Source organism: Leuresthes tenuis, unplaced genomic scaffold (assembly GCF_036924035.1).
Source record: "Leuresthes tenuis unplaced genomic scaffold, fLeuTen1.0.hap1 SCAF_2, whole genome shotgun sequence".
Classification (NCBI taxonomy): domain Eukaryota; kingdom Metazoa; phylum Chordata; class Actinopteri; order Atheriniformes; family Atherinopsidae; genus Leuresthes; species Leuresthes tenuis.
In genome coordinates this window covers 199,964-215,544 of record NW_027325356.1, presented here as the reverse complement: position 1 = coordinate 215,544, position 15,581 = coordinate 199,964, and the positions used below count along the sequence as shown (strand labels likewise).

Below are 15,581 nucleotides of genomic sequence, written 5' to 3'. Positions count from 1 at the left end.
TTCAGCATCAGCACCTGTTGACAGACTGGTTACCGTGGAGATGGAGGAGAGTACCTGGTGACCTGCAGGATGAACTGAATCAGAAGAGGAGGATAAACTTCACCCTTCATCAGCAGGTGGTGACCTGCTTTATCACCACTTCTTCAGTGCTACGCAGTAAGGGTCTGTGTGTATTTCCCCGAAAAGAAAACAATCTAAATGACTTTTTCATGAGATCCTTTGAATAAATGTCCAACATTAGTGAAATTAAGTGTTGCGCTTTTGATCAGCGCCTTAGTGGTGGCGGCCCACAGCAGCAGCTCTGGACATGTTGAGTCTGTCTTTGTATCATTATGAGATTTTCTGATTAGTTTTTTTCTGTCATAATAATGATTTTTAAAAAAATGTACGACTTGGTTTGGATGCCTTTAACCTGTTGGAGCAGCTAACTGAGCTTTTCAAAGTCCAAGTAATGCCTGGAATAAGACCCCAAATCCAGATGAGTTGAAGGGGAGACGTCAAGGATGCAGAGCTGGAACAAAATGGAGGATGCGTGCAACACTGGACAATGTTGGCCCTCTGAAAAGGAAGGCAATCAGTCAGAAGAGGTTGGCTCCTTGGTATAATTCACAGCTGCTTTAAAGCAGACTGAAGAAAGCTGGAGAGACAGTGGTGTTCCTCTAATTTAGAAGAGTCTCAATTAGTCTGGAAAGATAGTTTAATAACGTATAAGAAAGCACTTCGTAAAGCTATAACTGCTTATTATTCATCATTGATAGAAGAGAATAAGAATAATCCCAGATTTCTTTTCAGCACTGTTGCCAGGCTGACAAAGAGTCCGAGCTCTGTTGAGCCATGTATTCCTTTAACTCTCAGCAGTGATGATTTCATGAGATTCTTTATCAATTAAATTGTTTCTATCAGAGAGAAGATTAATGGAATCCTTCCCACTATTATCACTGATGTATCATCAAGTAGAGCAGCTTTAGTAGCATCTTTAGAACCTGATTTGTATTTAGACAGCTTCTGCCCAGTTGATCTCTCTGAGCTAACAACAGCAATAGTCTCTTCTAAACCATCAACTTGTATTTCAGACCCAATCCCAACCAGACTGTTCAAGGAGGTTTTCCCCTTAATCAATACTTCCATATTGGATTTGATCAATCGGTCTTTGTTGACAGGATATGTTCCTCAGACTTTTAAGGTTGCTGTAATTAAACCTTTACTTAAAAAACCTACTCTTGATTCAGAAGTGTTGGCTAATTATCGACCTATATCCAATCTCCCTTTTTTGTCTAAAGTTCTTCTTTGTGATCATTTACATAGAAATAATCTGTTTGAAGAGTTTCAGTCAGGATTCAGAGTGCATCATAGCACAGAAACAGCACTGGTGAAAGTTACCAATGATCTCCTCTTAGCCTCTGATAGCGGACTTGTTTCTGTCAGAGTAAGTCAAGGAGTTCCTCAGGGTTCTGTGCTTGGACCGATTCTTTTCCCTTTATAAATGCTTCCATTAGGTAACATTATTCAACAGCGTGGCATAAATTTTCATTGCTATGCTGATGATACTCAGCTGTACTTGTATATAAAACCAGATGAAACCAGTCAGTTGGTTGGACTACAAGCCTGTCTTAAAGACATAAAGTTCTGGGTCCATTTCACAAAGCATGTTCATCAAACTCTGAGTCTGAATTCTGAGTTGATCTACTCTGAAAAAGAAACAGAAACGCTGATTTGAGTTAGTTTAGTCAACTCTGAGTAGTTTCACCTTGAGTGAAGCGCCACAACAACAGCATGCCTTCTAACCACCACAACCTTCAATTAGTGCATAATTTAAATCAAACAGAATAATGTCAGCACAATTGTGGGGTATAATGTATATATTTATCTATGACTGCTTCAAAGTAATTAAATATACAATCCAATAGTCAAGCACACTTGGTTAGAATAACAGCTGACAATTTAACGTGACTCTGACGGCAGGACTGGATCACTCGTAAAATATGTTCCTACCTGAAAGAAAACTTAAGATACAAAAACAAAGGTGACTGCGCACATTTTCTTAAATAACTCGTACGAACGGTTCTTGCTTGAGGCCCATTGTTCAAACAGGTAAGACCTCAGCATGGAGGCACCTAATTTTGATCTTGTTTTACACTGTAAAGTAAATATTAAGTGGCTATTTGACTGTGCAGCTGTTTTATCCACAACACAATGCTGTTTTGATTCACATATGTCTTCTCATCTATTTCACGTTCTGTTAAATAATTAAGCCTATTTAAAATAACACAGACTTCTACTCAACAGAATAATTATTTGTCTTTTATGTGTTTTTTTGCATAGAGAAAAGACAACAGAAAGAAGGCAGATGCCTGTAAAACAGGTGGTGGTCCAGCACCGCCACCTCTGGCTTAGGCAGAGCAGCCGGGCCGGGGGTCCCTGGAGGGAGCTCATTCTCCGAGTCCACCCCCCAAGACACAAGTGCCTTGCAATAGGCCTATAAGTATCTTTTTTAAGCCTATTCATACAAACACTTATTTGCCTTTTTTGTTTTTGTCCCAACAGATTCTGATGGTGCTGCTCAAAAAGATAATTGTCTGGAAATGCTGAAACATTATGAGCGGTCTGATGACCATCTCCCACCGAATATTTAACCCTTCATCCACGGGATCTTTGTCAAAAGGCCATGTTCGTGACAAAAGTCGCCTCCTGCTGTGTCTGACGGACTTCCAGAACTTCTAGAAGAACTGGGCTTCACCAAAACTCGCCTGCTGACTGAATAACCACAAGTTTTATTTCTTGTTTCCCATTTTTCGTTAAGTTTTTACCCACAATGAGAACGTATGGTGATAAACAGCTGAAACGTTCGCTGATCTTGTGGTACACCACTGATGAATTAGTCCTGAAATTGTGTAAAGAAACTAGCTTAGCTACCTGATAGTGTGGAAATACATCTGGCATCTCCAGACTAACAGCATTATTAATCACAAGGAACAGCTAATAATAAACCCACATTTACAACATATTGACCTAATTGAACCACTATTTTCCCTTTTTGCACCATTTTGCAGGATATCTCCAAACTTCACAGGGGTTAGCTTTTATCAGAATTGCAGGATGTCTTATTTGACCACGGTTCCAGCACGAAGCTCTCAGAACAATCTACTTAACTCTGATAGTATGTTGAAGGCGATCCAAAACTACATTTCAGGGTCATTTCAGTTAAAATGTTTCACTATTATAAGGGGATCAATATTTTTTACACCAGTGGGATAACTGAGTCATTACACTGGCAGATATTAGTTAATAATATTATTATGAGACATTAGGATATATTGTTCTCCAATTTCCCCCACTGGGGAATGAAGAGAGCATTTTTCTATTCTATCAGGAATCGGAGCAGTTACTTTCATGGTCATTAAATCGCCCGATTTATCTTTTACAAACTGTATTAACCATTAAGAGCCCTGCACAAATCACACGGAGTCAGCACCTAGATACCAGGAAAATGCATTTACTCGTTACAATACAGCAACCATTACAGGGGACTTTTTGACCTATGGGGACATGACGGTCCGGGGGTCACACAGCCACATAGTTTGGTGGCCGTTCATGATGTTGTGTCGCCATATTATTCTCTATTTTCTACAAATGGGGATTATGCCCTATCATCAGCACTGTACTATTCCCTCATTTGCTCCGCAGGGGGTTATAATCTTCCTAGACAGAATGAACCTCCACAGATTATTTAGGCAGGTTCATTTTGGGACACTTTTCCAATACCCAGCTCTCTGAACAACCTGGATATCTCACCTAATTCCTAGAATACACTCCTGGATTACCGCCTAGTGTAATTGTAGTATGGATAGTTGACCTTTACAAGATCACTAGGACGTTTTACACTAGTTTATCAATCGAGTTATTACTCGTGAGATTAGTGAAAAGCCATACATGGCTTTATGTGACCTCACAGCGGTTCTTGGATAACAAGACTCTAATTTGACAATTGGATTAGCTGGGTTAATGATTAATGGTACTTTTTAATAATGCCTATAAAGTGTCTATGAATGCAATACTTCATCCCAAACAGGAAGCTAAGCTAAGCTAAACTAAGCTCAAGGTCACAGGACCATAGCCCTAACCTTAAGTCCCCCTCCATGCAAAAATTTGAGAAATCAATTTTGTTAAGTTTTTATAACTTTTCCCAAATTAATATATTTTTTACCCCAAATTGAACCACCTACTCCTCATCTGTATACCTTTCCCTTCCTTTTACCCTAACCCTAAGGTCACAGGATCATAGCCCTAACCTTAAGTCCCTCCCCCTGGCTCCACCACAGGAAAATTAATTTTCACAATTTTAACAATTCTCCCAAAAATGAATTTTTCGCCCTATATCTGACCACCTGCTCGCCGTCTCTTATGCCCTCCGCTTCCATTTACCCTAACCCTAAGATCACAGGACCATGCCCTAACACCTAAGTCGCCCAGAAACATTTCTGATACAGCTCCTACCTCATGACCATACCACTACACGCTTTCCAGTGTGCACCCCCTTGGTCTCTACACCAAACTCCATGGTAACTGCTGGGTAAAAACTCCTCAAACCCTTTATCTGAAAACAGAGTTTTAACTAAAACATCATTGAGCATGTTTTGAATGATTGAATAGTCTGACAGCAGCTGCTCTGAGTTTAGCTGACTGTTCCCGTTGTTATCTGTGAGTCACACATTAACAGCTTCTGAACAGCCCGTCAGTCCACCAGCTGGAAAAAAATCCTCTATTTCAGGATTATTGGGCTTATTTCATTCATTTGAATGCAGGTAGTACACCTGAATTATTAATGACCACCTCAGTATGAATTATCTCCCTTTCTTTCGCAAACTGATGTTTTCATTGACAGTTTTATAATAATTTATATTCAGATTTTTGTTGTTTCTGCTGCTCTGACTGTAACCCAATGAAAGGATTTTATACAAACAGGAATTATTTTTCCTTAAGATAAAGACATTAAACATGTGCTGTTGTTTCCACAGACAGAAATGAGTGTTTTTTAAAAATATCCCAAACTCTCCTGAGATGTGAATGAGCTGTTATGTAATGCACAGACGATCAAATCCAAACACATTCTGATGTCCTGTTTTAATCTGGGACGTCTAAAATAAAAGAACACCTCATTCTAATCCATAACCAATAAATGTGAGTTTGAATAATGTTCTTTATGTTGGCCAATCAGAGAGCCAGCTCTCAGGGCGTGTGACCCGTGAGAACACCACCGCCGCCTCAGCTCTGATAAGCAGCTGACAGCTGAACCTGGGGCAGCTCTGATTGGTCGAAGCCCTCCAACCACAGTATAAAACCACTGCTCGGCTCTTCCTCAGCATCATCGTTATCACCATGGCCTTCCTCTGGATCGTGTCCTGCCTCGCCTTTGTCAGTGCCGCCTACGGTGAGTCGACTCTCACAAAGACCTTTAACCTGAATTCAGTTCCACTGTTACAGAATTTTGACAGATTTTTATAACTTGTTTTCATGTTTTCCTGTTTGTTTTCGGCTCTTTTCTTGCTGACATCCCCTCAGGCTGCGGCGTCCCCGCCATCACCCCCCAAGTGACTGGCTACGCCCGCATTGTGAATGGTGAGGAGGCAGTGCCTCACTCCTGGCCCTGGCAGGTGTCTCTGCAGGTGAGTCAGCTGACCTCAGCAAACCAGAACGGCTTCCTCCTCCTCTTCCTCACACGCTGACCTCTTTTTTCTCGCAGCAATCCAACGGTTTCCACTTCTGTGGAGGATCTCTGATCAACGAGAACTGGGTGGTGACCGCCGCCCACTGCAACGTCAGGTGAGTCTGGCCCAAACCAACGAATCAGAGCACAGCGTCACAGGCAGGCCCGGGGTTCTGACCCAAAGCAGTGTGTTCAGACGTCCTACTGAAACCTTTAACTGTAGAAAAGCTACTATTTTCAGCAGTGGATTAATCCAGTTTGGCGGAGTCAACGTGAACCAATAGTTAATCCTGTTCAATCACTGACTTTAAAGAGGGTTCTGCTCAGTTACACTGAACAGGATCCAGTTTGCAGCTTCAGTCGAGTTCCAGTGAACACAACCGTCTTCACGCTGTGATCTTTTAACGTGTTTCCTGTCAGGACCTACCACAAAGTGATTGCTGGAGAGCACAACAAGGGCTACGGCTCCAACGAGAACGTCCAGGTGCTGAAGCCCGCCAAGGTGAGAGACCCCTGCAGGCTACCAGCTTTCAGAACAAGCCCACCTGCTGTCACTAACCCCACCCCCTGCTCACCCTCAGGTGTTCACCCACCCCTACTGGAACCCTAATACCATCAACAACGACATCACCCTCATCAAGCTGTCCTCCCCCGCCAAGCTGGGCACCAACGTGTCCCCCGTCTGCCTCGCGGCTTCCTCTGATAACTTTGCCGCTGGCATGACCTGCGTGACCTCCGGCTGGGGTCTGACCCACTATGCCTGTGAGTCTCACACACATGTGCTCTCTGCCCTGTCAGTGTCACAGTGAACCTCAGAATGTTTCCTGGTTCAGATCCAGGCCTGGTCAGACACATTCAAACTATACTGACTGATGGTTAGCTGATCCAGGAGAAGTGATGAGGTCACGCAGGTGAGTAACACCTGTGAACCTGTCTCCCACAGCTCCCAGTACTCCCAACCTCCTGCAGCAGGCTGCCCTGCCCCTGCTGTCCAACGACCAGTGCAAGAGACACTGGGGCAGCAACATCTCCGACGTCATGATCTGCGCTGGAGGAGCTGGTGCCACCTCCTGCATGGTGAGGCCCCGCCCCCCTGCCGCATCACCTGCCTCAGACTGACCTGTGTGTCCTGACAGCGTGTGTTTGTTGCGTTTTCAGGGCGACTCCGGTGGTCCCCTGGTCTGCCAGAAGGACAACGTCTGGACTCTGGTGGGTATCGTGTCCTGGGGAAGCAGCCGCTGCTCCACCAGCACCCCCGCTGTCTACGCTCGTGTCACCGAGCTCCGCGGATGGGTTGACCAGATCCTCGCTGCCAACTAAACACATAGCTGAGCCGCCACCAACAGGGTGACCAGCAGCCTCCTGAGGTCCCAGAACCCGGGACGCTACCTGCTGAGTGTGAGGAAGCTGAACGATAATAAAAAGCTGGAAAGCAGTGACTGTGTTTGGGTTTGGTCTCTTCCTCTTTAGCCCAAGACTTCGGTCCTGAAGTCTGACGCCGTCTGAGTCTGTTGAACAAACTGAGCCTTCAGTCTGAAGCTCACAGGTTTTATTTTAGAGCACCACAATCAGAACCTGTGCTGCTGGCCTCTAACATCTGATAAACTAAAGTTTCTGCAGCAGCTTATTGACGGGTACAGAAGCCCTGAGAGAAAAGCGAGGAAAAAATCTATCCAAGCGTCCACCTTCTAAGTCTGACCAAATGAAGTCTTTCTCCTCACTTTAAGAAAGACAAATAGAGAGACAAAAAGTGCCTATGTATATATGTCTATATCTATATCTGACTATGTGCTTTTGGTGTGTGAAGAATAAAAAAATCTAAGTTTTGCCCTCTACTTTCACCTGACAAAAGTGACTCTGCAGAGGAAGTGTTTTCAGTCAGGTCAGACCACACTTTGGTCCAGAGGAACCTCGCTCATGTTGGCTCATTGTCAATCATCTTAAAACTCTTCTTGGCCTCAAAATGCTGAAAACCACATCACACATTCATAGCAATTAAAGTCCAGACTAAACCCACCTGCAGTGACGATTACGGCGCCACTAAACTAATGATTTCAATGAAAAATATAAGTTCCCATGATCCTTTGCACTCACCAGCACAAACAGTCCACGGTCAAAGCCAAAAGTCAGACATAACAGTAAGGTTACACAACCTGCTGACACACAGCGTGTAACTTAGGTTCAGAACATCTGTAAGACACTCATCCTTTTGGTTCTGTTTGGATCATGGTGTAATGGTTCCTGGGTCCAGACCCCTGATTCACTTCAGTCTGCCAGATGTTGTTTGGGGGCAGTGGTTCAGTTAGACTCCCCCTGGTGGCAGAGCAGAGGATTACAGAAACAAACAGAAATCAGCCTCACCTTGTTTTTTTCTTTGTTTGTATGTTAGGGCTCTTGGGTGAGACAAAAAATGGTCAGATTTAGGAAACAAGTGGCCAGAAATGTGTTCTTCTCTTGCCTCTCAGGGCTTCCATATTTGTAAGGGTGACTCCAAAGATGTGAACAAACCAGAGAGTACTGAGGAACACTCATAATGACAGAGCTAAACTGAAGAAACATCTGTCCACCCTCCCTGAAAAGACCAAAGAAGGTGAAGGAGATGGATCCTCTGTGTTCTGTATCAGTGGGATCTCTCCAACAGGTCCATAGAAAATGTTCTGACTCTGAACAAATTTTGAATACAAATATCTGAGCACCATCCTCGACTGCCAACTGAGGTTCTCCTCCAAGTCTGAGTTAATCCAGAGGATGTACCTACTTAGGAAACTGAACTCCTTTTCTGTCAGTCAGAACCTCTTGCTGACCTTTTACTACACATTCATTGAAAGTGTTTTAGCTTTCTCCTTGTGCTGCTGGTACCACTCCATCACCCAACAGGACAGGAACCGCCTGCACGACATTGTGAAGGTGTGTTCTAAGATTACTGGACTTCCTGCTCGCCACGTGAGCGCTGTGTACGAGCAGCAGGCACCTGGCTCCACGCACGCTCGGTGCCCAGCGTTTGAGCGCCGTCCATTTTGTAAGACCCAGAGAAGGAGAGGGACCTTTGCTCCCATTTCCATTCTCCTCCTGAACTCAAAGGGGTCGCAGTCATTTAAGATGTGCGACATTACAATTATGTGCAAAATCACTATGTCCACATGTGAAATATTTCCATACAGCTGCTCATGCTGTTGCTCATTGCTGCTCGTTATTCTGTAACATATTGCTTGCTTTATTTAATCCATAATCATTATCTATTGCTGTATCTGCTATTTTACTTTTAATATTTATCATGTTCAGTACCAAACATCTTGACTATGCCTTATTATCTTCGTAGCAACCACTAATACCGTAACTGGCTGCAGACCTGCCAATGCACACAAACAGCTGCTTTGCCCCACCCACCTTGTGTATCTTTGTCATTTTGATAAATATATATATGTTATTTTTATCTTTTATTTGATTTTTTTCTCTTGCTCTTTAAGTGAATGTGTCACTCTTTGCCCTCCTAATTGTCCCTCGGGGATGAATAAAGGTTTTTCTGGTTCTGAGTCTGACTCTGAACAACACCTGGTGAATCATTATGATCCTCCCAGCTTAGTTTTCCATGCTGGTGCAGCTCAGGGTTGCACTTCACCAGGTGGAGATACAGAAGTATCACAAGTTCCAAAGTTTAGCAGCAACGTTATGTTCCCTTTGTCAGAAACCGGCAGGACACAGGCTCAGGATCATTTTCAGAATAAGATAGTTTATTAATATAAACTTTCTTAACAGGTCTCCGAACAGAGAAATAAACGCTATGAAAATGACTAAAGATCTGATCACTATAACTACATCAGTGACAGAGGCCGGTATAAAACTTAATCAAAAGAAACAGTCTCTCCACTCGAGGAGGAAAACGAAAAGTCAACAACACTCTTCCAAAGAGGTGAACAAAGAAAACTCTCCTTCTACTGGAGAAACTACAGAATTGAACAAAGAACAGAAATCAAACATCCACTCCTATAACGGAGGAGCTGTGAAACATTACAACAGAAATCTCTCAAAAGGAGGAAACCAAAATCGACTGAAAATTAGTCAAAGCTAAGCTGAGAATCTACACAAACATTAACCAAAAGAAAACTCTGAAGGAGAAACGCTCGACTTCAGGAATCCAACAAGGGGCCAAAACACAAGATACCGCAATGGTCAGGAATCCGGATACTAGGAGCAGCAAGAGGTTTTCGGAGGCTTGGATGACGACTGTAAGGTACACACTGGCAACGAGAAGGGAAGACAAAGACTGTATACACATGAGGATCCAGACGCAGGACACGGGAGGAAGGGCAAGTTAGCTGAAACCAGAGGAGAAGTTAACATTCAAAATAAAACCGGAAGTGACGAGACAAAGTACAAAAACTAAAAGTGTTCAGGAATCATCACACCCTTTTCCCTCAACATTGTTCTTCACAAAGAGGCTGCATGTTCTCACCGTGTATACCTGGGTACTCCGGCTTCCTCCCACCACCCAAAACGTGCATATTAGATTAATTGGTGACTCTAAAGCAACCCTCGGACTGAGCGCGGATGGTTGTGTGTCTGGTTTGCCTCTGTGTGGCCATGTGATGGACAGGTACCGCCTCTCACAGGTGAAGAAAATTAATGGATGTTATCCACAACAACGGCCTAAGGGCCAAAGAGTAAAGATCAGGGAAACATGTGGATGTTCTTTGAGAAGGGAACAGGTTTCGGCTGAAGAGAAGTTCCCATAGACAGCTTTTCTGTGAGGTAAACAGCATTTCACTGCAGTCAGGTCATTTTTGAATGAAGACCCGCTGAGTAAAGAGCTCAGCCGCTGTGTTGAGTCTCCTGTTTTAATCTGGGACGTCTAAAATAAAAGAACACCTCAGTCTAATCCATAACCAATCAATGTGAGTTTGAATAATGTTCTTTATGTTGGCCAATCAGAGAGCCAGCTCTCAGGGCGTGTGACCCGTGAGAACACCACCGCCGCCTCAGCTCTGATAAGCAGCTGACAGCTGAACCTGGGGCAGCTCTGATTGGTCGAAGCCCTCCAACCACAGTATAAAACCACTGCTCGGCTCTTCCTCAGCATCATCGTTATCACCATGGCCTTCCTCTGGATCGTGTCCTGCCTCGCCTTTGTCAGTGCGGCCTACGGTGAGTCGACTCTCACAAAGACCTTTAACCTGAATTCAGTTCCACTGTTACAGAATTTTGACAGATTTTTATAACTTGTTTACATGTTTTCCTGTTTGTTTTCGGCTCTTTTCTTGCTGACATCCCCTCAGGCTGCGGCGTCCCCGCCATCACCCCCCAAGTGACTGGCTACGCCCGCATTGTGAATGGTGAGGAGGCAGTGCCTCACTCCTGGCCCTGGCAGGTGTCTCTGCAGGTGAGTCAGCTGACCTCAGCAAACCAGAACGGCTTCCTCCTCCTCTTCCTCACACGCTGACCTCTTTTTTCTCGCAGCAATCCAACGGTTTCCACTTCTGTGGAGGATCTCTGATCAACGAGAACTGGGTGGTGACCGCCGCCCACTGCAACGTCAGGTGAGTCTGGCCCAAACCAACGAATCAGAGCACAGCGTCACAGGCAGGCCCGGGGTTCTGACCCAAAGCAGTGTGTTCAGACGTCCTACTGAAACCTTTAACTGTAGAAAAGCTACTATTTTCAGCAGTGGATTAATCCAGTTTGGCGGAGTCAACGTGAACCAATAGTTAATCCTGTTCAATCACTGACTTTAAAGAGGGTTCTGCTCAGTTACACTGAACAGGATCCAGTTTGCAGCTTCAGTCGAGTTCCAGTGAACACAACCGTCTTCACGCTGTGATCTTTTAACGTGTTTCCTGTCAGGACCTACCACAAAGTGATCGCTGGAGAGCACAACAAGGGCTACGGCTCCAACGAGAACGTCCAGGTGCTGAAGCCCGCCAAGGTGAGAGACCCCTGCAGGCTACCAGCTTTCAGAACAAGCCCACCTGCTGTCACTAACCCCACCCCCTGCTCACCCTCAGGTGTTCACCCACCCCTACTGGAACCCTAATACCATCAACAACGACATCACCCTCATCAAGCTGTCCTCCCCCGCCAAGCTGGGCACCAACGTGTCCCCCGTCTGCCTCGCGGCTTCCTCTGATAACTTTGCCGCTGGCATGACCTGCGTGACCTCCGGCTGGGGTCTGACCCACTATGCCTGTGAGTCTCACACACATGTGCTCTCTGCCCTGTCAGTGTCACAGTGAACCTCAGAATGTTTCCTGGTTCAGATCCAGGCCTGGTCAGACACATTCAAACTATACTGACTGATGGTTAGCTGATCCAGGAGAAGTGATGAGGTCACGCAGGTGAGTAACACCTGTGAACCTGTCTCCCACAGCTCCCAGTACTCCCAACCTCCTGCAGCAGGCTGCCCTGCCCCTGCTGTCCAACGACCAGTGCAAGAGACACTGGGGCAGCAACATCTCCGACGTCATGATCTGCGCTGGAGGAGCTGGTGCCACCTCCTGCATGGTGAGGCCCCGCCCCCCTGCCGCATCACCTGCCTCAGACTGACCTGTGTGTCCTGACAGCGTGTGTTTGTTGCGTTTTCAGGGCGACTCCGGTGGTCCCCTGGTCTGCCAGAAGGACAACGTCTGGACTCTGGTGGGTATCGTGTCCTGGGGAAGCAGCCGCTGCTCCACCAGCACCCCCGCTGTCTACGCTCGTGTCACCGAGCTCCGCGGATGGGTTGACCAGATCCTCGCTGCCAACTAAACACATAGCTGAGCCGCCACCAACAGGGTGACCAGCAGCCTCCTGAGGTCCCAGAACCCGGGACGCTACCTGCTGAGTGTGAGGAAGCTGAACGATAATAAAAAGCTGGAAAGCAGTGACTGTGTTTGGGTTTGGTCTCTTCCTCTTTAGCCCAAGACTTCGGTCCTGAAGTCTGACGCCGTCTGAGTCTGTTGAACAAACTGAGCCTTCAGTCTGATGCTCACAGGTTTTATTTTAGAGCACCACAATCAGAACCTGTGCTGCTGGCCTCTAACATCTGATAAACTAAAGTTTCTGCAGCAGCTTATTGACGGGTACAGAAGCCCTGAGAGAAAAGCGAGGAAAAAATCTATCCAAGCGTCCACCTTCTAAGTCTGACCAAATGAAGTCTTTCTCCTCACTTTAAGAAAGACAAATAGAGAGACACAAAGTGCCTATGTATATATGTCTATATCTATATCTGACTATGTGCTTTTGGTGTGTGAAGAATAAAAAAATCTAAGTTTTGCCCTCTACTTTCACCTGACAAAAGTGACTCTGCAGAGGAAGTGTTTTCAGTCAGGTCAGACCACACTTTGGTCCAGAGGAACCTCGCTCATGTTGGCTCATTGTCAATCATCTTAAAACTCTTCTTGGCCTCAAAATGCTGAAAACCACATCACACATTCATAGCAATTAAAGTCCAGACTAAACCCAACTGCAGTGACGATTACGGCGCCACTAAACTAATGATTTCAATGAAAAATATAAGTTCCCATGATCCTTTGCACTCACCAGCACAAACAGTCCACGGTCAAAGCCAAAAGTCAGACATAACAGTAAGGTTACACAACCTGCTGACACACAGCGTGTAACTTAGGTTCAGAACATCTGTAAGACACTCATCCTTTTGGTTCTGTTTGGATCATGGTGTAATGGTTCCTGGGTCCAGACCCCTGATTCACTTCAGTCTGCCAGATGTTGTTTGGGGGCAGTGGTTCAGTTAGACTCCCCCTGGTGGCAGAGCAGAGGATTACAGAAACAAACAGAAATCAGCCTCACCTTGTTTTTTCTTTGTTTGTATGTTAGGGCTCTTGGGTGAGACAAAAAATGGTCAGATTTAGGAAACAAGTGGCCAGAAATGTGTTCTTCTCTTGCCTCTCAGGGCTTCCATATTTGTAAGGGTGACTCCAAAGATGTGAACAAACCAGAGAGTACTGAGGAACACTCATAATGACAGAGCTAAACTGAAGAAAGATCTGTCCACCCTCCCTGAAAAGACCAAAGAAGGTGAAGGAGATGGATCCTCGGTGTTCTGTATCAGTGGGATCTCTCCAACAGGTCCATAGAAAATGTTCTGACTCTGAACAACACCTGGTGAATCATTATGTTCCTCCCAGCTTAGTTTTCCATGCTGGTGCAGCTCAGGGTTGCACTTCACCAGGTGGAGATACAGAAGTATCACAAGTTCCTGACTTATTACTGTTTCTGCTCGAGGTTTCACCAAAGTTTAAAACAATGTTCTGTTCAAAGTCTTTTTAAGATGTAAACAAAGTTCCGTCTTTGTCTAAATGAGAAGATAAATGAGACAAAGAGGCAGCCTCAGCTTCTCTCCATTTGTTCAGAACATTTTTATGCTCTTTGTCAGGGTGATTTTGTTTAATTAACGGATTAATTTCAGTTAAACTCAATGCAGCTCAATTCAGTTAATTTTATTTTATTTTATGTGCGTAGATTGTGTCATGTGATTGTGGGTTAGGGTTAGTAGGGTTAGGGTTAGTAGGGTTAGGGTTAGGGTTAGTAGGGTTAGGGTTAGGGTTAGTAGGGTTAGGGTTAGTAGGGTTAGGGTTAGGGTTAGTAGGGTTAGGGTTAGGGTTAGTAGGGTTAGGGTTAGGGTTAACCTTGTTGATCCTTGTTGTTGTGTATCTTTCTGGTTTAGTTTTGTCTTGTGGTTTTCTAGTTTCCGAGTTCTCTCTTGTCATTTCCCTCAGTTCTCAGTTTTGTCAGATCCTTCTACACCATGTCAGTTTCTCTAGTCTCATGGGTTTTTCCGTGTTTCCAGGTTTTCCTTCTGAGTTTTGCATAGTTTAGTTTTGTTAATTCTCTTGGGCATTTTCTAGTTCTTTGGTTTTGAGGTTTTTTTTCCAGCATTGCTGTGATTTTTATTTTCTACAATAAACCCTTTGAGTTTAGCTCTGGCTCCTGTCCTTTGTCTCCATCTCCTGTGACAAGTTTAGTTCAGTTTAGTTCAGTTTAGTTTAGTTTAGTTTAGTTTAGTTTAGTTTAGTTTAGTTTAGTTTAGTTTAGTTTAGTTTAGCTCAGTTTAGTTTAGTTTAGTTTAGTTTAGTTTAGTTTAGCTTAGTTCAGTTTAGTTTAGTTTAGTTTAGTTTAGCTCAGTTTAGTTTAGTTTAGTTTAGTTTAGTTTAGTTTAGTTCAGTTTAGTTTAGTTTAGTTTAGTTTAGTTTATCTCAGTCGTGGGCAGCTCAGTGGTTCGAGTGCATTGTCCAATAACCGGAACTCTCACCACTCAAAGACTGGAGGGTGTCAGTCTCCCTCCTTACACCCAGGCGTCCCAGAAGCTGTGAATGGCTGCCCAACGCTCCAGTGTAAGGCGTCTGTCTCCATGAGTGTGTGTTCATGTGTGTTCATGTGTGTTCATGTGTGTTCATGTGTGTTCATGTCTGTTCATGTGTGTTCATGTGTGTGTTCATGTGTGTTCATGTGTGTTCATGTGTGTTCATGTATGTTCATGTGTGTTCATGTGTGTTCATGTGTGTGTTCATGTGTGTTCATGTGTGTTCATGTGTGTTCATGTGTGTTCATGTGTGTTCATGTGTGTGTTCATGTGTGTGTTCATGTGTGTTCATGTGTGTTCATGTGTGTGTTCATGTGTGTGTTCATGTGTGTTCATGTGTGTTCATGTGTGTTCATGTGTGTTCATGTGTGTGTTCATGTCTGTTCATGTGTGTTCATGTGTGTTCATGTGTGTTCATGTGTGTTCATGTGTGTGTTCATGTGTGTTCATGTGTGTGTTCATGTGTGTGTTCATGTGTGTGTTCATGTGTGTTCATGTGTGTTCATGTCTGTTCATGTGTGTGTTCATGTGTGTTCATGTGTGTTCATGTCTGTTCATGTGTGTTCATGTGTGTTCATGTGTGTT

The 15,581-nt window shown here is 44.5% G+C and overlaps 2 protein-coding genes across 2 annotated transcripts; both read left to right on the top strand.

The window, feature by feature from the left end:
• The first annotated feature begins 5,326 nt into the window (after positions 1–5,326).
• LOC140301376 (chymotrypsin B-like) lies at positions 5,327–7,140 on the top strand. The gene is made up of 7 exons (XM_072379773.1): positions 5,327–5,428; positions 5,560–5,663; positions 5,741–5,820; positions 6,125–6,206; positions 6,286–6,466; positions 6,648–6,781; positions 6,863–7,140. The coding sequence occupies exons 1-7, from the start codon at positions 5,377–5,379 to the stop codon at positions 7,022–7,024; spliced, it is 795 nt and encodes a 264-aa protein (XP_072235874.1). The 5' UTR covers positions 5,327–5,376; the 3' UTR covers positions 7,025–7,140.
• Positions 7,141–9,870: 2,730 nt separating this feature from the next.
• LOC140302303 (chymotrypsin B-like) lies at positions 9,871–12,558 on the top strand. The gene is made up of 8 exons (XM_072381137.1): positions 9,871–10,011; positions 10,750–10,830; positions 10,911–11,081; positions 11,159–11,238; positions 11,543–11,624; positions 11,704–11,884; positions 12,066–12,199; positions 12,281–12,558. The coding sequence occupies exons 1-8, from the start codon at positions 9,871–9,873 to the stop codon at positions 12,440–12,442; spliced, it is 1,032 nt and encodes a 343-aa protein (XP_072237238.1). The 3' UTR covers positions 12,443–12,558.
• Positions 12,559–15,581: the final 3,023 nt, after the last annotated feature.

Bases quoted from the DNA above. Each gene is read 5' to 3' on its own strand.
- LOC140301376 (XM_072379773.1), top strand. From the start codon at position 5,377: ATGGCCTTCCTCTGGATCGTGTCCTGCCTCGCCTTTGTCAGTGCCGCC. The intron at 5,821-6,124 runs GTGAGTCTGGCC...GTTTCCTGTCAG, and splicing joins GCCGCCCACTGCAACGTCAG to GACCTACCACAAAGTGATTG. The intron at 6,207-6,285 runs GTGAGAGACCCC...GCTCACCCTCAG, and splicing joins AGGTGCTGAAGCCCGCCAAG to GTGTTCACCCACCCCTACTG.
- LOC140302303 (XM_072381137.1), top strand. From the start codon at position 9,871: ATGGTCAGGAATCCGGATACTAGGAGCAGCAAGAGGTTTTCGGAGGCT. The intron at 10,831-10,910 runs GTCAGTGCGGCC...GAATTTTGACAG, and splicing joins TCGTGTCCTGCCTCGCCTTT to ATTTTTATAACTTGTTTACA. The intron at 12,200-12,280 runs GTGAGGCCCCGC...TTGCGTTTTCAG, and splicing joins CTGGTGCCACCTCCTGCATG to GGCGACTCCGGTGGTCCCCT.